The sequence below is a fragment of the Verticillium alfalfae genome, genomic scaffold (genome assembly GCF_000150825.1).
Source record: "Verticillium alfalfae VaMs.102 supercont1.5 genomic scaffold, whole genome shotgun sequence".
NCBI lineage: Eukaryota > Fungi > Ascomycota > Sordariomycetes > Glomerellales > Plectosphaerellaceae > Verticillium > Verticillium alfalfae.
Window position 1 is genome coordinate 1,198,517 of NW_003315034.1, and position 27,791 is coordinate 1,226,307.

General features: G+C 55.9%; 10 protein-coding genes across 10 annotated transcripts in view; 7 read left to right on the forward strand and 3 right to left on the reverse strand.

The window, feature by feature from the left end:
- VDBG_04688 (DNA mismatch repair protein Msh3) overlaps window positions 1-364 on the forward strand; it is a gene marked incomplete at both ends in the record, with an annotated part of 4,315 nt that extends 3,951 nt beyond the window's left edge. Inside the window, one exon of the mRNA XM_003005036.1 lies at window positions 23-364. Coding sequence (XP_003005082.1) covers window positions 23-364 — 342 coding nt within the window. The remainder of the gene's footprint in view (window positions 1-22) is intronic.
- Window positions 365-1,118: 754 nt separating this feature from the next.
- On the reverse strand, window positions 1,119-4,046 carry VDBG_04689 (predicted protein; the record flags this gene model as incomplete). Its single annotated transcript, XM_003005037.1, has 6 exons — window positions 1,119-1,778; window positions 1,850-1,879; window positions 1,960-2,045; window positions 2,153-2,681; window positions 2,755-3,258; window positions 3,390-4,046. 6 exons carry the CDS (start codon window positions 4,044-4,046, stop codon window positions 1,119-1,121), a joined length of 2,466 nt encoding a protein of 821 aa, XP_003005083.1.
- Window positions 4,047-6,169: 2,123 nt separating this feature from the next.
- On the reverse strand, window positions 6,170-7,245 carry VDBG_04690 (type-2 proteins geranylgeranyltransferase subunit beta; the record flags this gene model as incomplete). Its single annotated transcript, XM_003005038.1, has 2 exons — window positions 6,170-6,822; window positions 6,879-7,245. The coding sequence occupies 2 exons, from the start codon at window positions 7,243-7,245 to the stop codon at window positions 6,200-6,202; spliced, it is 990 nt and encodes a 329-aa protein (XP_003005084.1).
- An 887-nt stretch (window positions 7,246-8,132) lies between these two features.
- On the forward strand, window positions 8,133-9,733 carry VDBG_04691 (aminopeptidase Y; the record flags this gene model as incomplete). The annotated part of the gene is made up of 3 exons (XM_003005039.1): window positions 8,133-8,911; window positions 8,969-9,164; window positions 9,221-9,733. 3 exons carry the CDS (start codon window positions 8,133-8,135, stop codon window positions 9,731-9,733), a joined length of 1,488 nt encoding a protein of 495 aa, XP_003005085.1.
- Window positions 9,734-14,177: 4,444 nt separating this feature from the next.
- On the forward strand, window positions 14,178-14,982 carry VDBG_04692 (hypothetical protein; the record flags this gene model as incomplete). The annotated part of the gene is made up of 2 exons (XM_003005040.1): window positions 14,178-14,830; window positions 14,886-14,982. The coding sequence occupies 2 exons, from the start codon at window positions 14,409-14,411 to the stop codon at window positions 14,980-14,982; spliced, it is 519 nt and encodes a 172-aa protein (XP_003005086.1).
- Window positions 14,983-15,342: 360 nt separating this feature from the next.
- VDBG_04693 (conserved hypothetical protein) lies at window positions 15,343-17,202 on the forward strand (the record flags this gene model as incomplete). Its single annotated transcript, XM_003005041.1, has 2 exons — window positions 15,343-15,820; window positions 15,871-17,202. 2 exons carry the CDS (start codon window positions 15,343-15,345, stop codon window positions 16,614-16,616), a joined length of 1,224 nt encoding a protein of 407 aa, XP_003005087.1.
- Window positions 17,203-17,547: 345 nt separating this feature from the next.
- On the reverse strand, window positions 17,548-18,250 carry VDBG_04694 (conserved hypothetical protein; the record flags this gene model as incomplete). Its single annotated transcript, XM_003005042.1, has 2 exons — window positions 17,548-17,978; window positions 18,041-18,250. 2 exons carry the CDS (start codon window positions 18,204-18,206, stop codon window positions 17,548-17,550), a joined length of 597 nt encoding a protein of 198 aa, XP_003005088.1.
- Window positions 18,251-18,593: 343 nt separating this feature from the next.
- On the forward strand, window positions 18,594-20,080 carry VDBG_04695 (37S ribosomal protein S23; the record flags this gene model as incomplete). Its single annotated transcript, XM_003005043.1, has 3 exons — window positions 18,594-18,812; window positions 18,874-19,737; window positions 19,814-20,080. The coding sequence occupies 3 exons, from the start codon at window positions 18,594-18,596 to the stop codon at window positions 20,078-20,080; spliced, it is 1,350 nt and encodes a 449-aa protein (XP_003005089.1).
- A 1,930-nt stretch (window positions 20,081-22,010) lies between these two features.
- Window positions 22,011-25,033, forward strand: VDBG_04696 (DNA replication licensing factor mcm7; the record flags this gene model as incomplete). The annotated part of the gene is made up of 4 exons (XM_003005044.1): window positions 22,011-22,376; window positions 22,431-22,567; window positions 22,627-24,550; window positions 24,606-25,033. The coding sequence occupies 4 exons, from the start codon at window positions 22,011-22,013 to the stop codon at window positions 24,693-24,695; spliced, it is 2,517 nt and encodes an 838-aa protein (XP_003005090.1).
- Window positions 25,034-25,664: 631 nt separating this feature from the next.
- The window catches only part of VDBG_04697 (peroxisome biosynthesis protein PAS1), a gene marked incomplete at both ends in the record, with an annotated part of 3,883 nt that continues 1,756 nt past the window's right edge, over window positions 25,665-27,791 (forward strand). Inside the window, 3 exons of the mRNA XM_003005045.1 lie at window positions 25,665-25,781; window positions 25,831-27,288; window positions 27,351-27,767. Coding sequence (XP_003005091.1) covers window positions 25,665-25,781; window positions 25,831-27,288; window positions 27,351-27,767 — 1,992 coding nt within the window. The remainder of the gene's footprint in view (window positions 25,782-25,830; window positions 27,289-27,350; window positions 27,768-27,791) is intronic.

Genomic DNA, 27,791 nt, shown 5'->3' on the forward strand with positions numbered 1-27,791 from the left:
GCTCTTCATCACCCACTACCAGAACCTCGCGCGCATGGCGGATCCCACCGGCGAGGGACCCATTCGGAATGTGCACATGCGGTTCACCGCCACCAGGCCGGATGGGCGGGAAGCGCCTGACAACGGGGCCGGCGCTGATAGTGAAGGCGATGACGATGTTGACGCCGCCGCCGCTGCGGATGAGGAGATTACGTTCCTTTACGAGGTGGCGGAGGGCGTCGCGCACAGATCATATGGCCTCAACGTCGCGCGTCTGGCGCGGATCCCCCGCAAGGTCATCAATGTGGCTGCACGCAAGTCGCGCGAGCTGGAGAGAGATATGCGGCATACGCAGATTGCAGGGAGCTGGTCGTCTCTTGTCTGATTTATTTACGACTGGTAATGAGGTGGACGCTGTTGATCAGCTGGACCACCTAATCTCGAGCATTGAGCAACTGTAAAGCAAGCCCTGGATTAGTTTTGTTACATCAAATCCGGTCACGTCGCATCATCGAAGCAAAGTCGTGTCGTTTTTGGGAGAATGTTAGCTAGCTGTCTCATAGACTGTCAACCTTTGCAGATGCCGAATGCCGGCGATCACTGTTTCAACGCCTCGCTTCCAGCTGTCGTCAGTTCCTGCCTTTCAGTCCATATGAGTCGTCCAAAGAATGATTATTCCTTTGCCCCACACACATTTCTTCCACCAACCTCGTCCGGAGGCACTACTCTCCCTGTATGGCGGTCGGCTGCCGAAGGTGTCCAGAGTATCAGGCAATTCGTAGCAGCGACCAGCTAATACCATTGCACTGAGAGACGTTGCTGGAACACCCAGAGACTTCGGCCTGCGAGGGACATCGCAGACAGGTTTCTGTCGGGACTAGAATGTGGCTCGCGCCGACCTTGTACGAAACCCGATACTGCAAGCCAGTGTCAGTGGTCGAAAGGGCTGAGAAACGCTGAACGCTGCAGCATCAGACTAACCTGTGACGGTCCTCATCAATGCATCATCCATGTGCGCAAATGCAATTTCCTGTAACTTTGTGGGATTACGGTCAAGCAGGGCCCTTTCAACCCGGAACCACTCGCGTTTTCGACTCAAGAAGCGTGGTGATCTACCCTCCGTCAACACTCCTTCTCCGTCAGTGGCCCATGGCTTCCATGGCATCGTCAAAGTGATAGGACTGGCCATCGGTAGATTCCTGCGCTGGGTCGAGCTTGATAACTCCGGTCACGGGGCTTGTAGCTAAAGGTTCTGGGCCGCTTGTCGGCATCGCGCTGACACTGGCGCTCAAGTTGCCTCCGGAAAGAACACCCGCACTACCAGCTGCTGTAGCGTGACCAGCGTCAACCCATGCGGTATTATGTTGGGAGGCATATCCACGCTCTGCGGCGCTGATCACGGACCAGGGCTGTCCTCCGTAGATGTTGGTGTTCTCATTAGTGTTGGTGTTGGCCGTGTTCCATGCTACGACTTGCGGAGATCTGACAGAACCAGAGCGGTCTTGAAACATGCCGTCATGAAACATTGGGTCGGGATAGGCATAGCTCTGCTGGTAGGGGTGGGAGTGATAGAAAGAGTTCTGGTTATGGCCGCTTTGCGGAAGTGACTGGTGCTGAATACCTTGGTAGAAATCTCGAGGTTGAATCATGCCATGTCCAGGAATGACTTGAGGCTCAAAGCCGTTGAAGGCTGGAGTTGGTGTCCAGTGACTGTGCATGCCATGGGCGAAACACGGAGGAGGCACTATTCCTTGGGGTTGCTGCTGAGGCTGCTGAGGCTGCTGAGGCTGTAGGATACCCTAAGTGTTCATTCGGTCAATGATTTTGTCTATTTTTCTCTTCGCACCAACCAAGCGCAGTTTGCCCCTACGAAGACGAAGACGAAGACGAAAACGAATCGCTTTTTTGCGCGGCGATTAGGCGAAGAGGAGCATTCAAACCGCGTCAAACTTCAAAAGGATTCAAGAAAACTCAACATACCAAGTCAAGATGCGGGGTATAGGCGACGGCATCGCCCGGCCTGGAGTCGCTGGAAAGCCTGCCCGCCACGCCAGACGTGGGATTTCCTGCACTATTTCAGCCTTTGACTATAGGAATGAAGCAGGAAAGCGGCAGGAAAGCGCACCATGCAAGTTTGCTCCGTCATCCTGGTAGACACCATGTTCGTTCTTACCGTTGACAGTAGTCGATTCGACGGTGGACGGGGCAGAATGCTTGTAAGAAGGATGTAGGGAGTCGTTTCGGGTGGCGCGCCGAGCAGTTTCCTTCTTAAATTTTGTCTTGATCGGGGTCTCATCAGGTGAATCAATCTCAAACTCCTGGTCGATTGAATCGCGATCATCAAATATGTCATGTTCTGCCTGCTCCGCCTGCGCAGCAATCCTTGACTTGGCTCGCGTAGCGCTACCACGCTTTGGGCGCCGCTCTCTTGTCCCCTCTTTATCAACGACTACTTTAGTAGTAGCCTGACCGCGAGCCTTCCTCGACTTCTTGCTTGGGGTCTTCACGGCAGCTTGCTTTCGAGGTGTATACTTCCTCGGGGTGCTTTTGCGTGGGGTACTCTTGCGTGGGGTCGACTTGGTAGGCGTAGATAGGCGTCCACCCATAGTAGCGAGAGCCTTGGATCTTCGTTTGAGGATGTGCTCAGAGACAACTGAAGGCTTGTGGATGAATGCTTTCTTTTTAGACGCAGAGCCCTTGAGCTGAAGTCCGGGATCAGCTGGCATCCGGAGGGGCCGGGGTCGGTTATGAAAACTATGGGAACACTCAACGTACCGGACTGACCTCGTCGTCGGAAGGGTCTTCATCGATGTGACGATAGCGTTCAAAGTTCATCATCATATCTGTAACCATCTCTGTGGGATTAATGGCATCCGAGCCGATTCGCATACGCTGAATCACAGAATCATCCTTGCGCTGGTTCCGCTTCTTCTTGCCCTCTTCGGTTGCAGAATCGAACAGATGCATGCCAGGCCAGTACTGACCCTTGAGCTCCGGAACCCTGCGTACATTATCATCATTGTCAGATGCGTACTCTGAAACCATATCGCTTCTGTCTACGTAGTCAGATGCGCGGGAGTTGTCGTAATCGCTGTAGACGGAACCCAGATAGGTAAGATCTTGGGCCGCCAGGAAGCCTGGAGTCACATTTCGGTCGAGACTTCCTGTGGGGTTTAGGCCATTGAAGTCCTGGTTGGTGCTCTTGGGCGTGATATTGAAGTCGTCCATGAGTTCTGTCGGAATGTGTGGCAAGAACAAGTTCCTGCGCTTTTTCGAAGACTATAACTTGTAAGTGAAATTCGGGGTCTAGTGATTGTGGAAGGAACAGCAGTGCGAAGACCACAGATCCGGGGTATTCATATCAAGACTTGGTCCGAAGAAGCTACTATTGAGATGGGGTGTCGACTTACTGTACGCTGCTGTTCAAGGAAGCGTTTACGCTTGGCTGCCTCGACGCGATCCTTCTCCTTCTTTTTATTGTTCTTGTCCAGGAAACGTTCACTCAGCAAAGCCCCGATCCCGTTGTCGTCCTGCCACTTTTGAAACGCTGCGAATTTCTGAGCAGCTTCGACGTCCCCCGGGATGTGGGATCTGACTTCGATATTGCCCTTAGCTCTGGCGTGACCACGCGACAGAAGATGAGTGAGAAGATGGGAAACGTCGGAGTATTTGGGTTCGTTGTCGCAAAGGTAGCACACCAAAGGAAAGTCGGCTTTGTTGCGCGTCTTGGAAATGATAGTAGAAGTGGTCTTGATGGGAGTGCTACGGTTACTGCTGTTTTTGTTGACGTGACCGTGAATCTTTGCATTCACGTTACCCGCTTGGAGTGGAAGGCGCACGGCCACCACTGGGGATACTACCGGAGGCAACTCTTGAAGCGGAGCACCTGAAAGAGAAAAGAAGTCATGTGGTGCCTCTGAAGGGCATTCAGATAGGCCCAGGCCGAAATTCGCGGCGCGAAGTTGCGGGTCTTCCAGCGGATGGTAGCCATCATGGCTGGGAGGCTTGGGGTGAAAGTCGATGGACACATTTTGACTTGTTGTTGATGAGACCAACGGTGGATCCATATTCTGAACAGCCTTTAGTACAAAGATACGAACAACCGTACGAATGAATGTTGATGATAGGCTCCAAAGCCAAGAGCTTTATGCTGGGATACGGCCAGAGACAGGGGCCTGTATTCTCAGATACAAGAGAAGGATCACATGAGAGAAGCGGAATCTGACAGCAAAGAGCAAGAGAAGCGAGTGATGGGTCGAGACTCGATCAAGAGAGAGTGAAAGGCGAACGATTGGAAACATGGTCAAGAGGATGGGCAGACAAGGCCTAACAACAAGATGAGGATTGAACATGATGACTTGCTTTGACTAACGCTTCAGGAGCGACCACGAGGATCAAACGGGGAGGAACGACCGGTTGAACGAAGCAGCTTACCTGCATCGTGCCCAAGGGCGCCTCGTTGATGCATTGAGCCTTCCCCAATGGCATCGCACAGTGAACAGACTTCGGAGTACATAGCTGCGTCAATCTGAGCTCTACGCTCGCTTCTGGGTCAGGGATGCTGGGTCAGGGAAGGACAAGAGTAGCTGTGATGACTGCTCGAGCCTTGCTGGCGAGACCGTGATGTTTTTTTGAACAGAAATTCCCTGAGCAGAATAATTAGTAGAAGATCATTTAAGGAAAGTGTTGTATTGCAGGCACGATGGGACCAATGCGGGGGTGGCGTGTGGACGGGGCTGTCATGTCGAGACACGCCGGGTTCGCCGAAAATTTTAGCACGCTCAACAATGTGGCTCACGTGTCTTATATCCATTCAATGAAGACATGGGTGAGGGAAAATAATTTGGCGCTGTGCACAAACTGGATACATGCTCGCCCCAAAGACGAAGTATGAATGTGATATAAATATGTTGCTATGAGCAACAGGTCCTCTGGGACTAGTTCGCTACCGATCTCGATGAAATACACGCCATCAAAGAAGATCATGGATCAAGGAGGGCCTGCGAAGGAAAGGTGTGCTGGTAGACTAGGGGGGGGAGAGAAACAGCCAACATACCCGGCGGTGAGGCAGTATCTGGTAGATACGGGTTGAGGTAGGGTATGGGCCGATGAGCTCTGGCTTCGGATGACAGTCGGTATCCTTGGCTTCACAAGCCGTGGAAAAATATAGTCGAATTCGAAATCGGTCGACAGAAATCTTCGCGCACCTGCCTGTCTTTGTTCCAGTAAGGTATCAAGACCGAGATCCCGGGGCTTGCCATCTCCCCCGAGAGCGGGGCCGAAGTGGGGCCGTTATGGGCACCAAGACAAGGCAGTCACAAGGGCGTGTCTATCAAGACAACTGTCGGGGGACGGATGTACATCCAGGTGTACAAGAACTATCTCGGGATGCAGAATGAGCCCTTTGGCCGAGTTTGAGCGTCAGTTCGCTGCTCAAATCCACCGCAATCCACATGAGCTTGTTACTGCTGAAGGAATGACCATCCTGTGATGCATGTTAAGCTGACGTGCTTGTAATGTCCTCATGTAGGCAGGCATATGCAACAGAGGCAGGAGGTACAGATATAGACTATAAGCCGCAGCAGAACCGCTGTGTAAGGTCGACGTCATCGCTCAGCAGTCACGTCAGTCACTGAAGAATCTGGGAACCTGGCAGGGTCAATCCATTGTCATATCGAAGCAGGACGTCATGAGCGCATTGGCTTGCGCAGCCGCATCAAAGTCGCAGAGGAGGAAAGGAGTCCAGGCTGGCACCTACCTCGAAAGGCGTCTTTTCTGCCCTTGGCCGAGAAAATACTGTGGCTTTGACGGCACACTCGAAAGCTTTTAGGTAGGCCATCGTTGGGGAGGCCATCCGGGTGCGCGGGAGGGGGGTGTCAGAGGGACGGAAATGGGAAAGAGCAACGTTGCTCAGCCTCGTAAGTCGAGTGTGGTCGTGAGGCTCGGTGCAAATCCCCAAACCTACTGAGCCCACCAATTGACATCTGACCACGTCGTCAGGCACTTGCAGACGCCAAGAGATTTGGATGCAACGGCGGGTAGGGAGTCTGCAGGAACGGTAACACACTTAATCTGATGCATCCTCCGAACCCCACTGCCAGGCCCAAGACCGTGGGTCATGGACGGGTTCCCATGCGTCTAGTGCGAGGTGGTTCAAGTACGTGCAGCGGTGATCAGAGAAGGGCGGCCATTCAGGGTCTGAACAAGTTGACATTGTGTTCTACTGCTTACCCAGAACTCGTTCGATGGTCGCTTTCGGCATACAGTAGACAGGATCTACGGCCTCGAGCCCCGGGTACTTCAGCAAACTCAAACCAGCAATGCCAAAGACGGTATGCCATACATCCACCATGTCTCCTGGTCGGTCAGCGATACCACCCAACTCGGGATCCTGCGCCTGGAGGATGAAGGCCGTGAGCTTGTCGCTATCGATCCAGTGTGTCCGTCCGATGATGGAAAGACTACTTAGGACCCACCAACTGTAACAAACGTCTTCCTTCTTCTCGGGCCTGCCGTTGAGACCGCCGCATTCGACTTGACGCTCGCTCAGCCAACGGCCGAGCTTGTCGACGTCGATAGCATCCAGCCGCTTGGCAATGGCAAGTGCAGCTACACACGTGAGAATTTGACCGGAGTGCGACTCGGCCCCTGGGCTGACGCCATAGCCACCATCAAAGTTGGCACAGGCTACGATGTGTTCCACTGCTTTGTCGACATTGACGAGGCCCAGGAGACCTAAAAGTGACAACGCATTCAGAGCGCCGTAAAGGAAACGTGTGTCTTCCTCGCCCCACTCGTCGCCAGCAAAGGTGCCTGTTGTTCGGTTCTGCAGGTCTGCGATGACTGCTCAGGATGATCAGCCTGCGGTTGGTTGTAGGTCAATACTCCGGGTCACTCACACTTGCCAACCTGAGCTTTCCCCTTAGCTCGAGATTCCAGCTCGTCTACGGCATCAAGCATGACGAGAATCTGAACAGCACTGACTGTAGAGAGCATATGCGCATCATGCCCAGGGGCTGCACCAAAGCCCCCACTAGGGTGCTGGCATGATAAGACAAAGTCAATGGTATCGCTCCGTGGTAAGGCCTCGGGGTGGCCGAGGAGATGAAGTGCCGTTAGTCCCCAGTACACGCCATTCAAGCGCAAGTGCTCGGTCAGCCAGTAGTCGTATTCGTCCTTCTTGGTGTCAAGGCTCTGGATGTATCTGACATGCGCAGCAGTGACAAGCTTGAGCTCTTCCGGCAGGCTGCCGACGGTTGCAGCCATGGCTTTGGGGGTGTGTGTGTGTGTGTGTGTGTTTGTGTCTTGCGTACAGAGTGGGGAAGCAGCGAAATCCAGTGCGTGCGACCGGGGTTTGATGAGCTGGGTTGTCGTGAGATGATCGACGAAGAAATGAGACGGCGGGCAGGCTTGGACGGGCGTTGGGCAAGACACGACGTCAAGCGCTGCGGTGCTTCTAGAAAGACCAAATGGAGATAAGCCACCCCTTAGGTAATGCAGCGCGGTTGCCAAGCCTCAAGGCTGGGGTAACCGGCCGCCGGGTGCCGATTGAGCAGCAAGAGAGGGGCGATGAGTGGACGGTCGCGCTTGCCCTGTGGGCTCCAGTGCTGTGCAGTTCGCTCGATACGCCGATAGCGCCTGCATGGCCCTGTCCAGCCACACCAGAGCTAAGTACTACCTGCCGTTAACATGCTAGGGCCTCTGAATGGCACGGGTAGGGTCACATGCCGGCGCGGGCCAATTGCTTAGAAGCGACAGGCGATCCCATGGCAAACCCACGGAGAACCCGCCGGCGCATGCTTGAAGAGGCAGCTCCAGTTGGTGAGGCGATTTGTTGACTTGATGATGCTCGACACGAGTCTCACAACTGCCGCATTAGGATGCTCGCCTCGACGCTATCGACCCCAGTTTTGACCCTCCGCATTGCTACCGCATGCCTGGCCGACACTCTGCAGCTTCCGCTCCCCAAGGCATGTCTTTGCCTTCCGCCAGCCTTCCTTTCTGAGAGGAGAAGCTTTCTGGCATGTAGGTACAAAATGGCGACGCGCCCGCATATTCAGAATGTCGATCGATTGCGCCTTCACCTCCCGTCACCTGTTCCGCCCTTCCCTCTCTTCCGACCGTCGCAGTCTGATTTGCTCCCTTGATTCAAGATGAGGACCTCTACCGCATCTCTGGCCCTGGCCCTGCCCGCGCTTGCCAGCGCGGCCAAGTGCAAGCCGTATGTCTCGAGCGAAGCCCTGCAGGAGCTGGTCAAGATCGAGGACCTCATGGCCGGCTCCCAGGCGCTCCAGGACCAGGCCGACGCGCATGGCGGCAACCGTGCCTTTGGCAGCGGCGGCCACAACGCCACCGTCGACTACCTGTACGAGACGCTCACCAAGCTCGACTACTACGACGTCGTCAAGCAGCCCTTCTCCGAGATCTTCGCTACCGGCACGTCCACCTTGACCGTCGACGGTGCCAAGATTGAGAGCGGCATCATGACCTACACCCCCGGCGGCTCTGAGAAGGGCCCCCTTTTCCACGTCCCCGGCCTTGGTTGCGCTGTCAGCGACTTCCCCGCCGAGGCCAAGGGCCGCGTCGTCCTTCTGTCTCGCGGCACCTGCGCCTTTGGTCTCAAGTCGCAGAACGCCAAGGCCGCTGGTGCCATCGGCCTCATCATCTACAACAACGTTCCTGGTGGGCTCTCTGCCACCCTTGGCGCGCCTTTCCTCGAATATGTTCCCACCGTTGGCATCAGCCAGGAGGACAGTGTCCCGCTGCTCGCTAAGCTCGAGGCTGGCGAAGTTGAGGTCGACTTTGATGTTGACGCCATTGTCGAGAACCGCGTCAACTACAACGTCATTGCCGAGACCAAGGGCGGTGACCATGACAACGTCCTCGTCCTCGGAGGCCATTCCGATTCTGTTGTTGCTGGTCCCGGTATCAAGTGAGTATTCTTTGCGTAGACATTTGCTTTGTCAGACGGGAGCTAACAGTACCCCAGCGATGACGGCTCCGGTTCCATCGGTGTCCTGAACGTTGCCGTCGCCCTGTCCCACTTCAAGGTCAAGAACGCTGTTCGCTTTGCGTGGTGGGGTGCTGAGGAGTACGGCAAGCTTGGCTCGTACTACTACGTCAAGCAGCTTAACAGCTCCGATACTGAGCTCGCTAAGATGAGGGCCTACCTCAACTTCGATATGGTACGCAACCCAAGTCCTCGATGACCAAGTACTATCTACTAATGTTCGCTCCACAGATTGCTTCGCCCAACTACGTCTACGGCATCTACGATGGAGATGGCGGCGCGTTCGGCTTGACCGGCCCCGCTGGCTCTGACGTTATCGAGAAGGACTTTGAGGAGTTCTACGAGGCCAACGGAGCTGCTCACGTGCCTTCTGAGTTCAGCGGCCGCTCTGATTACGCCGCTTTCATCGAGAACGGCATCCCCTCCGGAGGTCTCTTCACCGGTGCCGAGGTCCCCAAGACCGAGGAGGAACAGCGTCTCTTCGGCGGTGAGGCTGGCGTCGCGTATGATGTCAACTACCACAAGGCCGGAGACACCGTAGACAACCTGAACAAGGAGGCCTACCTGCTCAACACCAAGAGCATTGCCAACTCTGTCGCCAAGTACGCCCTCAGCTTTGAGTCCCTCGGCCCTGTCGACATGAACCAGAGGCGCTGGGCTGCGGATCGTGCCCAGTTCACCAAGCGTGAGGGCGCCCACGAGCACACCCACTCCGGCCCTTGCGGCGGCGGCGTTAGCAAATAAACCTTTCGCAGCATGCGGTCGACGGGACCTATCACGAGCCACGTCCACGAACTAGCTACGATGTAGATGTAATGCTAATGAGAGATGATGTACAATTATTTTTCCGACCATCACACTTGTGAAATGAGCACACGTGACCCCCGAGTTGAGTGTCAAGATTCGCCCCTCAGCGATCATATATACGCACGGCCAGGTGCTAGATTTTGCAGCGGCAGATATTGCTGTCGAGTTTAGAAGCGGATTAAGAAGCGATGACCAGGTTAATGACCACGTAACGGACACGGCCAAAATGAACTTTGACCTCAAGTCCTGTTGCAAGGTAGCAGACATGTTTCTGGTGGTTATGCGTTTGAGTCCCCTTCATTGGTAGATTTCAGGAGAAGCGAATAGGAGCCTTGGCAGCAAGACCATCATCGATGTGGTCGCCAGCGACTCGATGGCAGGTATCGCCACCTACTCATGTGACCCGTCACGAAATACTGGGTAACCGACATGCCCAGCTCGACGGACGCTCTTAATGTTCACCGATGTGTGGTATCACACCAAAGACGTCGACAATATGACACACATCCAGTCACCGACTCGTCGGTCGAACAACATTGATTTCACTTGCTCGTGACGGATAGCCTGTGGAGCTCTCAGGGAAAACGATGATGGGAGAGGAGAAGCAAACCGCATGAGCGCAAGATAGACCCATAGCATGGCCTGTGCATTGTTGCAGTGATCTAGAACACTCTACACGTACGTGCCCAGCGTGTCTCGATCTCGTTTGCTTTCCCATCGTGTCGAGAGCCTGTTTGATGGGCGATCTACTATGGGGACCGAAGTGATAGGTCACACAATTTGCCGTCCTTCGGCATGGTCCACCACGAAGGAGCGATGGATTGAGGGGTTATGAGGGGGAATTCTTCCATGCGAAAGGAGTTGGTTTCTTCGGCCTGATCTGACTTTGGCTGCAGGCACCTAGCGGCGAGAATTTAAGGGGGAGGGGGAGGGGCGAATGCGCGCGTGGAGAAAGATCCCCCGCGCTGTGCCGGCTTTGGCACTGCTCCGGTTCAAAGGCGCATGAGGCTGGTGAGGGGGCTAGCACGCTGTGCATCTCTAGAAACAGTAGGTCAATGGTAGGCAGTTCTCGGGCGGTACATATGAGGGAGATTCAGATGCTATTTACGGCCTTGTCATGACGTGTGCAACGAATCTAGAACTCCGAATGGCATGTCAGAGCATTCAGCGGTGGATTTATAGGAGGGTCAATGTGAGCCCAGGGGATCCGAGATGAGGGGCGCAAGGGTGTACGGCGCTCTGGTGGGGAGCACGGGATAAGCCAGCGAAGAGCACCAGAGACGCACACGGCACGAGTCATATGGCTTGGCCCGCCTAGGCGCAATCCTGTTTCCAATCCTTCCCGCAAGCTTAACTCTCGCCATTGAACACCGCCCGACAGATTGGCCTTGAAGATCGGAATCGCGGGTATCACAGCTGCTTCCCTTCCCATCAGCCACGTTGATGCGAGCCCAGCTGCACCATCTCAAAGCGATCGGTATGGTTCATCTAGGTACCTAGGTAGGGACAGAACTGTCATCCTGCCCGATGCAACTGCCGCCGCGCCTTCCTGACAATGGCAAGCGGCTCGAATGAGAGTTTCAAGATCGAGGCACCAGGCCACGTTCCTGAACTAGACCTCTCTTGGAGTAGCGTCATCGGGAGTATTCAAGTCTGTGTAGGAGACGAGACGAAGGAACCCTGCCTCTCCGGAGACTGGGCCAGAAGCGAAATAATACGGCGAGCGGAGTAGACCTGATGGCAAATACGGCAGAGGCGCCAAACCTGGCCTGGTCAGAAGCCAATGGTTGGAGTTGGGGGATCTTCGGATTATGGGACATCAGATAGGCTGGGCATTTGGGTTACATTCAGTTGCATCCAGCGGAGCAGTGCTTGCATAAGCTCTCACGGTGCCTTCAGCCTTTTGCTGTAAGTGGCTTGAATCAATGCCGAACAAGTGCTGTGCATGTGCAGCCTTTTTTAATATTTGTTTTTCCGGCTAGGTGAGGCTGTCACGGGGCCTGTGGTCCTTCGGAAGTCTGGCTCCAGTTCTCAGAATAGGGAACTTTTTGTGCTGCCCAGGTTCCGATACCGCAGGTCGCCATGCTTGGATTGGTAGCTTGTCATGACATAAGTGGTTTGTGGTGAAAGGAAGCGGTAGTGGTCGGATCATTATCTGGCAGAGCCCATATCTACCTGGGTAACGGGAGACGCGGCAACGAGGCTGTTCGGCCGTCTTCGTCATGCTGATTTTGGCGACAGGAGCCAATCCAACAAGAACTCTTCAGAAGTGTGCGACTCCTGACGGGCGAGGGCTGCTGTGCGTAGATGACATGATCGGCACTTCCTGTGGGCTGGCCTTAACCTCAGCGAAGCTTCTACCAGCGTCTGGTCCATGGTCTTGGGTCTGGGACTTCTGGCGAGATGAAGACTCGTAATGGGCTTGCTTTAATCCCACAATGCTGGGTTCCAATGCTGAGGCGAGTCAAGCACCGCTTACCCCAGATCTTTCTCTGTGAATCAGGAGTACCGCCGTCTTGACTTTCTGATATCGAGTCCACCGAGTCCACTCGAGAAACCCCACCCTGCCTCTATCGTGCGTCGTCGTCGTCGTCGAGGACAGGTGCACGCGAGACACACAAGAGGGGAGAGCCGTGGGCATCTGGCACAGAAGTGGAGTGCCAGTGCTGTTCCTGTTACAGTGGGCAAGTGGGTTCGAAAGTGGCGCGGCGTTTAGCACGCGCACTAAGGCAACCCCTGAAAGCGGTGCAGCTTTGGTGTGGTGTTTCAGAATTCCTCAGTGGTCGTGATGCGGGCCATGTCCCTGTGACAAATGCTCGTGCTTGTACCTGTGACAGAGCCTGCGCGCTTCGGCCTGTGCCTGTGCGAATCCCAGGCGCTTTCTCCCTCGTCTTCCCTTGTTCTTGTGAGAGCACCCCTCACTAGTCGTTGCCCCTCTAGCTCCTGCTGCCGCCAGCGCTCGCAGGCTCAACAGAGAGAAGCATCGTCTGGATGCATCTACCTAGGTACCTTGCCTTCCTTACCTGAAGCACCTAAGGTACCTTACCCTAGGTACCTAGATACCTACCTTAGGTAGTCAGGTAGATTGGTGCCTACATAGCTGCCCCGTCACCAGCAAAAGAACGTTTGTTGTAAGCAGAACAATCAGCAGCCTCGGACCACCCGTCGAATCTTCTTGTTACTTGCCATATGCCAAGCACCTAGGTAGAGTGTACACTCCCAGACATCAAAGAGTAAAAAAGTGGAAGACAAAGTGCCAAAAGATCCTCGATCTCTGAACACACCATATGTACCCACAGCTTTGCACATCTCTGAGCAAGGGAGACTTGGTATTTCCTCGCAGTCCCCACGGCCTGGAGGCCAGACACAATCATTCAACCGTATCGCATTTGCGCGCTTCATTCGCACCCGCTACCCTGCGCACTATCATCGACTGCCTACAGCAAGAAACCACACGCCTGCCTCGGACTCCACCTGGCGCTTCTCCAGGCTCATCTTGGATCGCTATCTATCCCTCCGCGCCAGCCTGTTCTTCGACGTGAGCTGTCTTGCCTTGCCCATCCAGCGGGTTGTCTCGTGTCTCCCTGACCCTGACCCTGACCCTGACCGGCCCTGGTCCCGACCCTGGCCCTCTCACTTTCTGCTGCTCTCCTCCGAGGACCCTGCACAACACCTTGAACAGAAGCACCTACCTCAGTGCCCGACACTTGCTCCCTCGCGGCATTCTTCGTGGCCCCGGGCAGCAATCTGGCAAGCCACGCCATTCCCGCCTGTTTCTGCCAGGTCAGTCGTTGCCTTGGCTTTGGGACCGCTGCTACATCATCTTTTCGATTCCCTATACCTGGCCTCTGGACCTCAAACCCCAATTTGACTTGACTCGTCCTCTGACCGATATCAATTTTCTTGCATTGTTGTTGCTCTCATGGCTACGCCCCTCTCCCAGTCTGCCTTGGAATCCTAACACCGGACCACCCCTGGATTCTCTTCCGAGCCCAGCGGACGGATTCACCATCACACACGTCCCAGCGCAGCGCGCGCCCAATTCGAGACATCACCTAACCCCCTCCTGCGGCGCCCCTACGAATCAGGCCTAACCCTTCCATACGAATCTCGGACCTCAAGCCTTGGACCTGGACCTCACCTGCCTGGCCAGGACCTTGACACACACATACACGCACACACACGCACACACACGCACACACATACCGGCACCTCTTTGTATCGAACTGCAGGTTGTGGGAAGCCGCCTGTACCTCAATCACCAGCAGCGCCTAGCTGCCTGTCCCAGTCCAGACAGTTCATACCAACTCCACCACCGCCAGGCAAAGCAAAGCGAGGAAAGCAAAGCGCTGCATAAAAACAGCGTACCACCGCAGAGCGCTCCCAGTAGGGTGAGGCACCAGCCAAAAATGGCACGCAAACCCGTACCGCAGCCGCTGACGCTGTCGGGTCACTCCGCCCTGCCCGAGGACGAGCACCACCCGCGCTCCGCTGAAACCCTCCAAGTCGTCTCTCTCCCGAGCGCAGATTCCCACCGCTCGTCCCCCAGAAACACCACGTTTCCCCATTCAGTAGATTCTCGCCCCAAGAAACCCGACTCGGCTTCTCTCAAATGCTTCCGCCTCCCACGCTCATTCGCGCGCCCTCGAAGACTTTGACGACGACGACGACGAAGACCCCCAAAACTACCCCCCGATCACCTCTGCGCTGCATCAGCCTGCCGGAGACTCCCACTCGGCCAAATCCTCGCCCTGCCCCTCGACACGAGCCCAACACCACGCAGCCATCCCAGCCCCGCGATCAGGGTCGCCCCTCCAAGAGCGGCTTCTTCTTCAATTTGACAAAGTCGTCCAAATCGACCCAGAAACAATCCACTCAGCAGCAGCAGCCGCCACAACAACAACAACAACAACAACAACAGCATCAGCACAGACGCTCCGAGTCGCGGGGCGAGATCGCATCGCGAGGCACTGACACCTCTGTCCCCAGCAGCAAGTCTGCGAAGCTTTCAGGTACGGGCAATTGCACGCGCGCGTGCGCGTTCCTTGAACCCCTCCCCTTGTGCTGAAACCCCTCTCCAATGCGACAGTGCATGCGACAGGCACGGCGCCGGTCCCATCTCCAGGCCACTTGCCCTGGCGTCTCGTTTCGCTCTTCACGATGCCTTCTTTGCGCGCACCTGCTAACTGTGTACATTCTGCGCCGCAGACACCTCTCTTCCGGAACGTTCTGCTCAGCAGTCTTCCACCTCTCATCTTCCTCCATCCAACCTAACTCATTCCTCCACAGGAGAATACACCACCAGCGCCTCCCAAAGTCATCTGTCTAAGAAGAACAAGCCCAAACCATTTGGATTACTGGGACGGACCAAATCAGCCCGTGACAACGAGCTTCCTACTCCCAGTCCCAAAGAGTACCGCCAGACGATTCACTCCCCAGTCCAGGCTATAGAATCTACGAGGGCACCTCTAGGCAACAATAGTCCAGGCCTCATGGCGCGACCACAGGGGGCCGATAGGTCATTCAGCAGCAACAGCACGAACAAGATGAACTCCGCCGCAAGAAACAGGTCAGAAGACCGTGCTCCGCCTCTACCACAACGAGACCAGAGTAACAAAGAGAACCAGCGTGACAGAGAACCGTCGCGACAACACGCATCACCTTCTGTTCGCGACAATGGAAGCTTCTTCGGTGGGCTGAGGAACCTCAAAGCCGCAGACATGATTAGCAAAGGACTATTCGGCAAGAGCATACGTAGTGGAGGCACTACGGAGCGGGAGTCCATCATTGATGACGAACATTATGTTTTGAAGGTCATCAACCTCCCTTTAGTGGAACAGACCCGGACGACGCGCATATCACGGAAGCTGGAGGATTCTAGGGATAAGACCGAGTTCTGGATGCCAGCGTTTCCCTGGCGCGCGATTGACTACCTCAACTACAAGGGCTGCGATGTTGAAGGTCTCTACCGAGTTCCGGGCAGCGGGCCTCAAATCAAGAAGTGGCAAAGGAGATTTGATGAAGGTTTGTCTGACTGGGATCCCCTTGCGGAATCGAAACTAACTGGCGTCTAGAACTGGATGTCAATTTGTTTGAGCAGGACGATCTGTACGACATCAACATTATCGGCTCCATGCTCAAGGCCTGGTTGCGCGAGCTTCCCGATGAACTCTTCCCCAAGGCCGCTCAGGAGAGGGTTGCCAAAGAGTGCGCTGGTTCTGACAAGGTTCCTCAGTTGCTGATCGACGAACTCTCCAACCTCTCGCCCTTCAACTATTACCTGCTCTTCGCCATCACCTGTCATCTCAGTCTCTTGCTCGCACATTCAGACAAGAACAAGATGGACTTCCGCAACTTGTGTATTTGCTTTCAGCCGTGCATGAAGATTGACGCATTCTGCTTCCGGTTCTTGGTTTGCGATTGGCGCGAGTGCTGGAGAGGCTGCAAAGCTGAGGCGAAATACATCGAAGAGGAGTACCTGCTACTGAACCAACCCCCTCCACGGGGTGTCTCCGAGTCACGCAAACCTGTCCCCGACGAGCAGCTCCCGGCAACCAACGATGAGCGTGCGGTCGACCGGGCCGTCTCGTCATCAGACAGCAGTAAACAATCGAGTCAGAGCCAGGACCAACAACCCAAGACGCGGCTGAAGAAAAAGGCCCTACCACTCTCCGACTCGCATGGCTCTAATGGTAGCGTCGGGTCCAACTTGACCATGTCGACAACGCTCACCATTAATAGCGACCAAGATGCACCAAGGGGCTCAGGAGATCTTCGGCCACTGTCGCCCATCAAGCCACTGTCGCCCCTCGGTTTCTGAGTCCCTCCATCCCCTGGATACGCGTCTGTTTTCTTGTCTGATTTTCTACTACAATACCCGGGCGGCATTGCATGTACATGGCTCAGCACCAACACAACGACGACACGACGCCTGGCTACTGTATTTCCGATGGCTACGACGATTCGGGCAATACGTGTTCAGCTCACTCGCATCAAAGGTGTATCCTCTGCTCAAGGCTTAGCTGCAGCGTCGTCCACCGTTGTCTTGGCCTATCCGAACTCCTCGACGGGGCGCTAGACTATGTGCACTCACGTAGTGCTGGCTTTGTGATTTCTGTCTCCTCCCTTCTGGTCTCTTGGTCGTGCGTGTTTTCTAAAACTGCGTTTTGTCACGAGAGTTTAGCGATGTTTCTTCATGTTTGGCAAAGGCGCGCGGATAACAGAGGAGCGGTGTGCATTTGGAGAATGCTATACAATGCGTGATATTGGGTGGCACGAAAAGAGCGAGCGCATGCAATGTGAGGTTGGGCGGTCTGTTGATGGATTTATGTATAATACAACATGAGGAGTTGCTGCGGAAGCTGGTGGACGGGATAATGGCGGCATGGGGGCAACTATCCGAGCCTCCCTCCTGGTGGTGGATGAATCGAGATGAGCCGATCGTCGTCTTTCGTTGACCTGTTGGCTACAAGTGACATGTTCTACTTGATCACGTTGGCTGCACATCATGCCTCGGCACGCTGACGCGGACTGAGATGTAGATGGACAAGACGATTTTGCTGGTATCAGAGCAAGCCTTTGAAGGATGAAAAACCGGGGTACATTTTCCCCGTCCCAACGCCGAAACACCGCAATGCCATCCATCCCATGCCGCCGCCTCCATGCGCCCATTCGCTGGCACCCTCCTCTGAGGCAAGCGCCCTTCCGGGGACGGCAACGGCCCTTTCTCCCTGCCGAGCAGCGACCACGACCTATTTCTTCCCCGTCTGCATCGACTCGCGCGCGTTCTTCCTCTGCTTCCGCTCGTTCCTCCTGACCTTCTCCTCCTCTCGCCGCCGCCCGTCGCCGCGGGATCTTGGTGCCCGGCCTTTCGCTGCGGCCTCGGCGGCCCGGGTCGACCCTCCGACGAGCCAGTCGTTCTCGCCCTTCTTGTTGAGGCCCTTGTATCCCCACTTGCGGGCCCACTCGCCCGTGTCCTCGTCGAAGGCGAGGTTGCGGCGCTGCTCGCGCGTCTTGGGCTTGATGCCGCGCTTGGCGGCGAAGCGCTCCCACTTTGTCGGCTCCTTGGCCTTGGGCACAGGCAGCTCGCGGGGCAGAGGGGTCGAGGGCGGGGGCAGGGTCAGGAGGACGCCATCGGCGGTGGCCGTGATGGGGCAGGCGGTCATGAGCTGGTTGATGATGACTGGATTCATGTCAGTATTGTGGACACTATGAAGTGTTTGGTTGATGGCAGGGACGTCGCACCCTGGGCGCCATCGCGGGCAATGCTGGCAAGGTCTTCCTCAATGTTGGACGAGGTGATCTTGAAGGGGTTGGGGTCCGTAGCCTGGAGGAGGCCGAGGTCGAAGTAGTACGGTGTCGCACGGTCGACAGTTACGGAAAGCTTTGCTTTCGAGTCGGTGGTCGCCATTGTGAAGGAGGTCGTCGTCGACGTTCGGGAAAAAAGCTCTTGACGGTACGCCGGTGGTTGGTTCAGACGGGCAGCGGCGGGCGGCGGGCGGGCAAATGGTTGTGAACTTTTCTGGGACTGAAATTTGGAGGGTCGAAAGTGGTGATAAGATAACGAGACGGATCACTAGCGCCGAATTACCGGCTGAGCTGCCACAGCCAATGGCCGGTCAGTATTCGGCGCTCCACCACGCGATCCGGGGGTGCACCTATCGTCTCGAGATTCCTCCTCAACGTCCAAGCTGGATCCAAATTCTGGGTCCGAGCCTCGACGAGCCACCGGTCCGACCTCGAATGGACTCGTAGCACCCCCAATCGACATCCCCTACGATCTAGATACTCGGCCACAATGGCGTCTGTCAACTGCACACGGTGCCTGACGCGGCCAACCTCCGGCCTGCGCCTGGCGGACCGCATTACCCCCATCATCACATGGACCGCCCCCTTCACGACGACAACAGCCGCGGCCGCCGGGCCGTCCAAGGTTGTCGGCAATAAGCCTCGCCAGGTGATCGGAAAACATATCCGCAAGGGCAAGGTTGGCCAGAATTCCAAGAAGAAGCGCGAGGTCGTCCGCTTCAAGAAGCCCGAGCCGGGCGGAGCGCAAGGCTTTCCGGAAGCGCATCCAGCTCAGCAACAACAACGCCGCAGTCGTCCCAGGCTTGCCCGTCGCCGATGCCTCCGCCATGGTCAGCAAGGAAAACCTCGGTCGCATCATCGGCATGCCCGACAAGCTCATCGACCAGCTGCGCGCCCTCGAATCGTTCAAGACTACGCAGAACTGGGGCCTGTTCCGCAAGCCGCACATGCTCGTCAGGAAGGAGACGGTGCAGATGATGGAGAGGTTGAACGAGGCGGCGGCGGAAAAGCAGACGCTGAGCACCGTCTTGACGGGTGAGCGCATCTCGGGCAAGAGCTTGCTGTTGATGCAAGCCATGTCCTACGCCCTTCTCAACAACTGGGTCGTCATCCACATCCCCGAAGGCGAGTACTCCAACCCCCCCCCTTCTCTCTTTCTGTTTGGAATATCTACTGACAGCTCAACAGCCCAAGACCTCACCAATGCGCATACTGAGTACTCGCCCGTGCCTCAGACAACCCCTGTCGAGTTCACTCAACCCGTCTACTGCTTCCACCTTCTACAGACGATCATCAAGGCAAACCACGACATCCTCGCCCAGTACAAGGCCTCGAAGAACTATAGCCACCTGCAGCTCCTCCATCTCCCTGAGGACCCCACGCTCGCCGACCTCATCACTGCTGCGAAGGAGCCTGATTACGCCTGGCCCGTCCTCAAGGCCCTCTGGTACGAGCTGACTGCCGTCCCTGGCCGCCCGCCCGTCCTCCTCGGCCTCGACGGCCTCTCCCACATTATGAAGATCAGCGAATACCGCGACCCGTCCTTCAACCTCGTCCACTCTCACGATCTGACCCTCGTCCGCCTCTTCACTGACGCTCTCTCGGGCAAGACTCCCTTCGTCAACGGCGGCGCAGTCATTGGCGCCACGAGTCGCAGCAACGCTCCTCGCTCGCCGAGCATGGACCTCGCGCTCGCCCGCTCGTCCGCAGCCGCCGCCGGCAAACACTTTGCCCACGGCAGACCCCTACCGCAAGGACTATGATGCTCGCGTGCACGAGGTCCTCGAAAAGGTCGACGTCTTCCACGTCGATAACGTCTCCAAGGCCGAGGCCCGTGCCGTCATGGAGTATTGGGCCGCCAGCGGCATGCTGCGGTCTCTCGTCAACGAGACGACCGTCACGGAGAAGTGGACGCTCGGTGGCCAGGGCGTCATCGGAGAGATTGAGCGTGCCGCGCTGCTGCATTCGCGCATTTAGAGCGGCTTGTCACTCTGTAGAGTTAGATGTACCATGGTCTCTGGCATGTATACTGTATCATATGGATGGTTTCTGTTTCATCTCGTGCGTCTTCCTGCTTCCAAGTGATATGTCAATAATGTGCTGCTCTGACGATGGAGCTTGCCACTTTCCCCCTTGCGACAAAGCTCTGCGGCGAATTAGCGACTTGGTTCTTGTTCTGTGTCGGTTGCGGATGTTTTTCGTGCTAAGCTTGCGGTGTTGATCTGACATCAATATCGTGCTACATGTCGTTGGGTCCCTGTGGTCATGTCCAGGAGACAAATTTCATCACTGTCACCACCATGCACACAGCTCTGTGGAAGGGCCTCAAGCCCCCTGTGCAATGACCTCGAAGTCGACACATAAGATGACGACAGCCAGTTCGGCTATGCCATAGCTGCTCCAGTGTTCTACTAGTATCAGAGACTCCTGGAAAAACACTCAAGACTTGCCCACAGTCCACGATGCTGCTCAACTCCACTACGAGTCGTATGAAGATCTTCATTCCCTTTGCCCCCTTCATGCCGTGCTCCATAGCCACAACCAGCTTTTCGCTAAGATGATCTCAAACACACAAGCAAAATGACATAGAAACTAACGAAAGGGGTTTGCAAACGAGGAAGGAAGGAATTGTACCTTTTCTAGGTACACTCATAGATGGTGCGCAGATCCTGGGAAACCGGTTGACGCGCATTATGAACCGGGGCTTTTCGAAAGTGCATCATTTCGGTCTCGCAGTACAACTTCAATTTCATCACACAACAGGTTTGGGCCTGGGCCTTGATTGTGTTGCGGGAACCAGGGCATGCGTTAGAGGGTGCTCGTACTTGAGGCATCATGATAGTGGAGAGCTGCAGCGCCCGCGATCTGCTTCGAACGCCTACTCCTCTGAATTTGACTGAAGAACAACCGCTCTAACAATCGCAAAGCATTTTGTATCATGTATTGACACTCTTCTCTTGCAGCATACCTTGTAGTAGACAGGCTTTACTCCATAATATACCTAGTCGAACAAACAAGATTGAAGGCCAGTAGCCGTGCCCACAGACGGATGCTTCCAGTTGAGAAATATTTATCCAGACTTACTCGTCTAGACGGGGTCTTGGGACTCTGTTTCAATATCTCCCTGCTGTGCTCCCCTTCAGGTCCTTGATGATGTGTGAGCAGACTTTCAACCATATCACGTTATATGCATACAAACCCGGCCACCAGCGTGGTGCGGCTTCAGATGTGACAGGTACACATGTCTGATCTAAATACTTCTACAAGCCGAGATCACGCGATCCATGCCCCAATAGACATGAAAATAACTGGTTATGCCAAATTTATGAGTAATTCCTCGCGCATTCGCCGCCCTTGTCAATTCTGCGTGCATGTGTGATCATCTTTCCCTGGTGAAAGATGACATATAACGCGAGGCGCAACGCTGGAACATAGCCAAGTGAAATGACTACAATGGTCATTTTCATAGGTCTTGTGCTTGCAATCGGGGTCGAAACCGTTTGAAGGCAATTTGACCCAGGCTCAGTGAGAATGGGCAGCCGGATACCTTAGACTTCCATACAAAGGGGAGGATGGTAGTAGCCACATTCGTGGTCCATCTTTGGCTTAGTCATAATCCTATTAAACCTGCAGTGGTGGGCGGCTTCCCACGCGACGCGAGAAAACGCGTCTTCTCGCGTTACTAGCATTCCAATTTGTGAGACCAGGCAACCCCCTGGCAACCAACAACCAGCGACGTCCATCCAATCCATCCCGTCCTCCATCCCGCATCTCAGCCCCCCACCGACAGAGCTTCTTGCGACGCGCATTTCTCCTTGTTGCATTTGGCATCGCATCGAGCGGCTCCATCTCCTTCTCTGACGGATCACAAGCTCTGCCGACAGTATCTGCCCATCCACAACTCACGATGGCGCTCCGTCAATTCAAGGCGCCAGTCCAGTACGAGGCACAGCTCGGTACACTTCCCCGCGATTCAGCATTGACATGGCGACAAGTACTGACTACAAACACTGCAGCCGCCTTTGAGTCATTCCTCAAGGACTTCAAAGCCACTCCCGAGCAGACCATCACACATGCCCTCGGCAACGTAACAATAAATGAGGATGACTTTGACGAAGATGACGATGTCATGGAGGACGACGAGGTTGCGGAGGAGAGGCGCCGCCGCCAGAAAGAGGCGCGCACTCCCCAGCCAAAGTATCAGATTATCCTGCAAGAGCTGGCGGATCGCAAGATCAACGAGGTCATGCTAGACCTGGACGACCTTCACGGGGTCAGTATTTCCCAATGCGCTGTGCACCGAGCAATGAACTCACACAGAATCTAGTGGGAGAAGTCATTGGAAGCCGACACAGGCGAGCGCCTCAAGCTGGTCGAGTCGGTCGAACTGAATACCAAGCACTATGTCGAGATTTTCTCGAGAGCCATTGACTCGCAGATGCCGGCGCCAACGAACAAGGAGTCGTACGTCTGGCCCTTCGCGACTCGACTGGTCCAATTATACATTGCTGACATGTGAAAAGCTTCAAGGAAGACGTTCTCGATGTTGTCATGAGGCGGCGAGAAGAACATAACCAGGCCATGGATGTGGCTGTCGCGAATGGCGATCTTCCTGCCGCTGCCGAGCGCTTCCCCGCAGAACTGACGCGCCGCTACACCCTGGCTTTCAAGCCCCGGACCCAAACTGTCGATCACGAATCTAAGGCCATGGCCGTCCGTGACGTCCGCGGCGAACACCTGGGCCACCTCATCACGGTCCGCGCCATCGCAACCCGAGTGTCCGACGTCAAGCCTGTTGTCTCCGTCAGCGCCTACTACTGCGAGGGCTGTGGCAGTGAAATCTTCCAGCCTGTCACCGACAAGCAGCACACTCCCTTGACCATGTGTCCCTCGGAGACGTGCAAGAAGAACCAGTCGCGCAGCCAACTGCAACCATCATCGAGAGCGTCCAAGTTCCTCCCCTTCCAGGAGGTCAAGGTTCAGGAAATGGCTGAACAGGTTCCCATTGGCCAAATTCCTCGAACACTCACTGTTCTCTGCTACGGTTCCTCCGTACGCAAGGTGAACCCTGGCGACGTTGTCGACATATCCGGCATCTTCATGCCCACTCCCTACACTGGCTTCAAGGCTATGAAGGCTGGCCTCCTCACCGACACATACCTCGAGGCTCACTACATTCTGCAGCACAAGAAGGCCTACTCCGAGATGATCATTGATCCCGCGCTTGTGCGGAGGATTGAGCAGTACAGGCAATCTGGACAGGTGTACGAGCTGCTTGCCAAGTCGATCGCTCCCGAGATCTACGGTCACGTTGACGTCAAGAAGGCTCTCTTGCTGCTCCTCATCGGTGGTGTGACGAAGGAGGTCAAGGACGGCATGAAGATTCGTGGTGACATCAACGTCTGCCTTATGGGTGACCCTGGTGTGGCCAAGTCCCAATTGCTCAAGTACATCTCAAAGGTCGCGCCGCGCGGCGTGTACACTTCTGGTCGTGGTAGCAGTGGCGTCGGTCTCACGGCCGCCGTCATCCGTGACCCAGTGACTGACGAGATGGTCCTTGAGGGCGGTGCCCTTGTCCTTGCCGATAATGGTATCTGCTGCATCGATGAATTCGACAAGATGGACGATAACGACCGCACGGCTATCCACGAAGTGATGGAACAACAGACCATCTCCATCTCCAAGGCCGGCATCTCTACCACTCTGAACGCGCGCACCTCCATTCTTGCCGCAGCTAACCCTCTTTACGGCCGATACAACCCCCGCCTCTCACCTGTCGAGAACATCAATCTCCCCGCCGCCCTTCTTTCGCGTTTCGATATCATGTTCCTGATCCTTGACACGCCGAACCGCGAGTCCGACGCCCAGCTTGCCAAGCACGTCGCCTACGTGCACATGCACTCTCGCCACCCCCCCGTCGCCGGTGAGGACGACGTAATTTTCAGCCCTCATGAAGTCCGCTCCTACATTGCCCAGGCGCGCACCTACCGCCCAGTTGTCACGGCGGGCGTCATGGAATACGTCAGCAAGACGTACGTCCGCATGCGCGAGGCCCAGCGCCGCGCTGAGAAGAAGGGCGAGCAGTTCACCCACGTCACGCCGCGAACTCTTCTCGGCATCATTCGTATCGCCCAGGCCCTCGCGCGCCTGCGCTTCAGCAACCTCGTGGAGCAGGACGACGTGGACGAGGCGCTGCGTCTGCTCGAGGCCTCCAAGGAGTCGCTCGCCGCCGATCAGGGCACTGGCCGCCAGAGGCTCAACCCCAACAGCAGAATCTACAACATGGTCAAGGCGCTGGCCGACAGTGGCGCGTGCAGGCCTGACGATGCGGACGATGACGACGAGTACGGCGTGCTGAGCTTGAGGAAGGTCAAGGAGAGAGTCATCGCCAAGGGCTTCACGGAGGACCAGTGGCTCGCCGCGCTGGAGGAGTACAACAGCCTCGATGTGAGTATACCCTCTTCCACCACACGTAACCCGATTGTACTGACACGGCCGACAGGTCTGGCAAACTGCTGGCAACATGACGAGACTCGTGTTCATCAACGCCTCTGGCAACGATGCCGAGCGTGAGGGCAGCGAGGATGCTTAAGGAGCGGGGTCCATGCACAGGGGCTTGTCTCTTTCCTGAGCCTTGCTTGGGGTGATGTTGGCGAGTTTTATTTTCGGGGGTCTGGCGTTGGGATAGGGAAATTCGATCTTTGTTAGGTGATGAGTAGCCTTTCCGTTGGCGAATACATGTCGAGTAGACACGATTGCATTTTTTCTTTTGTTTGACCGCCGGGCCGTCGTCCGAAGCAGGTGTGTGATGGGCATTTCATTTTTTGACTCCCCATTCTGTTGAGAAGATGATCCCCGGCCAAATGACCAGTCCCGCGCGTGACAGATGCCAGCGCGCTGCCTACGGAAGAATTAGGCTGTGTGAGAGACACCAGCCAAGGCTAAGAGCTTTGGTTCTCTAGTATACGGACTTCCGTCCTAGAAAAAGAATGCAATGCAAAACCAAACCTAGCCCGATCATATTGGTGCATCCTCATGTGCCACTGCAAGTAGTGTTTGCACGTAGCAAACCACCCGTAAACCAGGATGCCATCAAGACGCTCCACAATCCGGAGGAGTAGAGCAGTAGTCGTCAGAAAGAAGAGGGCCATGAAAAGCGAGCAGAGAAGAGGAAAGTGGGCAGTGTCGATAAGTCTTGGGTACCTAGCTTACCTTAAAAAAGGTAGATGAAGATGCCCCCTGACGACCCGTATCTTCAGTGGCCGTCAAGGGGATGGGAACACCGAGTTCGCTGACTAAGACCAGGGTCGCTGCCTGTACCCCGCAGAACCCCAAGCTGCAGGCAGTCTCAGGACCCACTGCTGCTAGCCAGTCCCGAAGATGCCTCGGCGGTCGGCACATGCAACCGGTCGTGTTCTGCATCGCAAGGTTCCGACTCGAAGCTTGACTGACGATCACCACGAGCTTGAACGCGACATTTGCTTGAGCATGCCTCTTGCTTCAAACACCGACTCTTAACACTCCAAAACCAGGGCGCTGTATCACCCTGCCATATCTCACAATGGCACCCCGCAAGAACGCCCAATCCACACCAGCCGAGTTGTCGCTCGTTCACCTGCGCAACTGTCTCGTCAACCTCCCCTCCTCGCTGGTCTCCCTCTTGGTCAATATTAATACGGTATGTTACCTCAAGGGCAACAACAGGAAATTGCGCTGATACCTCATAGCCTGCTCAGAATGTAGTTGTCGAGCTCGCCTACCGAACCCCCCCGTCCGGCGGTGCCCCTTCCACCCCGCCGCAGTCCATCTTCGTCGGCTGGACAGGCATGCCCACCAAGCGCAAGGTCACACCCGTTGTTGGACGCGACGGCATCAATGGCATCAGGGGGAACCCATCCTCTCGCGACCAGGACATTGGTCTTGTCGAGATAGACGCGACCCTCGCCAATACCCTAGGCCTGACCGACGGCCAGAAGGTCACAGCCTCGATTCACGTCGACCCTCCGCTGGTCCACACCATTAACCTTGAGCCTCTAACTCCCGAAGACTGGGAGATTATTGAGCTTCATGCCACATTTCTGGAGCTCAACCTCCTCTCCCAGGTCCGCGCACTGCCGAATCCAGCCTTCAAATCCGCTTCAGGCCAGCCCGTGCCAGCCCACGCCTTGACTCTGCACCTTTCTCCGACCTCCACCGCGCGTATAAAGACAATCTCCCTCGACCCTCCTCCGCCAGCAGACTACCCATTCGCCAAAATTTCTCCCGACGCCGAGGTCATCGTCGCTCCCAAGACCCGCCCGAAAACGACCCAGTCCTCGTCCGAGAACCGCAGCGTTGCCAGCACGTCCAAGTCGCGCCGCAGCGGCACCAGCTCCGGCCGTAAGAAGAGCACGCGCGAGCGCAAGAACAAGATCACTCTCCGGGGTGTCGACAGGAATACGTGCCTCGACTGGTTCGAAGAGGAGGTCATGGCGCCTGACTTCAGCATCTGGGTCGACCACGATCTACTGCATGCGCGGGGCTTCAATGGCGTCAACTATGTGCTGGTGACCGTGCTGCGCGAGTCTGGGAGCGTGGCGAACACGACTCGCCCCCAGGCGGACGACCCAGCGCCGGTGACTTCGCATGTGGCGACAAAAGTGGTCGCCCACCTGCGTGCGTGGGATGATCCGCCGGACAGCAAGCCTGCTGCTCTGTCATCGCCTCTATGCGCGGCCTTGGGCTTCACCGGCATGGTTGGTGGTATCATTGAGATAGAAGCAGCCTCGCAGCCTGTGGGTCGGGACGCGGTGCAGAAGCTCGCGGTCTATCCCTTTGCCACATCCAAAAAGACGAGCGAGGGCCTCAAGTTTGGTTCGGAATCCAAGGCCGAGAAGGAAGAAGCTGCAAAGACGTTCAGACACATCTATGCGGGCTCTCAGAAGACCTCGTCACTCCTTGCGGGTCCTCTCACCGATGGCACGCTGTTCGGGTTGTACGACGGCCTCGAAAGCCCCCAGGGGTGGGAGGGTGGTGTCATCAAGTTCGAGCCGGCACCGAGCTCGCCTGACTCGAAGGAACCGGGCAGGTGGACCCTCGGAATCAGCGAAAAGACTCCCATCGAGTTTCAGGCTCCTATTCCACGCCCCGCATGGATGACCGAGGACAGCATTGCGGAGCCCCTGCCTTCATACGATGGTCTCCTTGTTAGCATCGATAAGCTGCTGCTGGACCTACAGTCCCCACCTTGTCGAACCCTATCGACGAGCTCTTAACCCGGTGCCTCGGGTTCCCGGCAAAGACTTCCGTCGCAAAATACGTGGCGCAGAGGCTGCGCGAAGACTCCTTTTTCCACACAACCTATTTCTCCTGCAAAAAGCTTGTCAACGACGAAAGCCGAATGGCCTCCATCAGAACAGTTCTGAATCAGCTGTTCCTGACGGCCAGCTGGGGGGCCAAGTTCGGCGGCAAGGCTGTGATTATCCTCGACGACCTCGACACATCGTGCCCCGCAGAGACGGAACTCCAGACAACGGACAACGGTCGCAGCCGTCAGGTCAGCGAGATCATGAGCTCTATGGTCAGGCAGTATTGCAGTGCCGAGAGCGGCGTAGTGCTCCTAGCAACAGCGGAGGGGAAAGAGGCGCTCAACGAGATCATTGTGGGAGCCAATGTCTTTCGAGAGGTTCTGGAGGCAAAGCGCCGAATA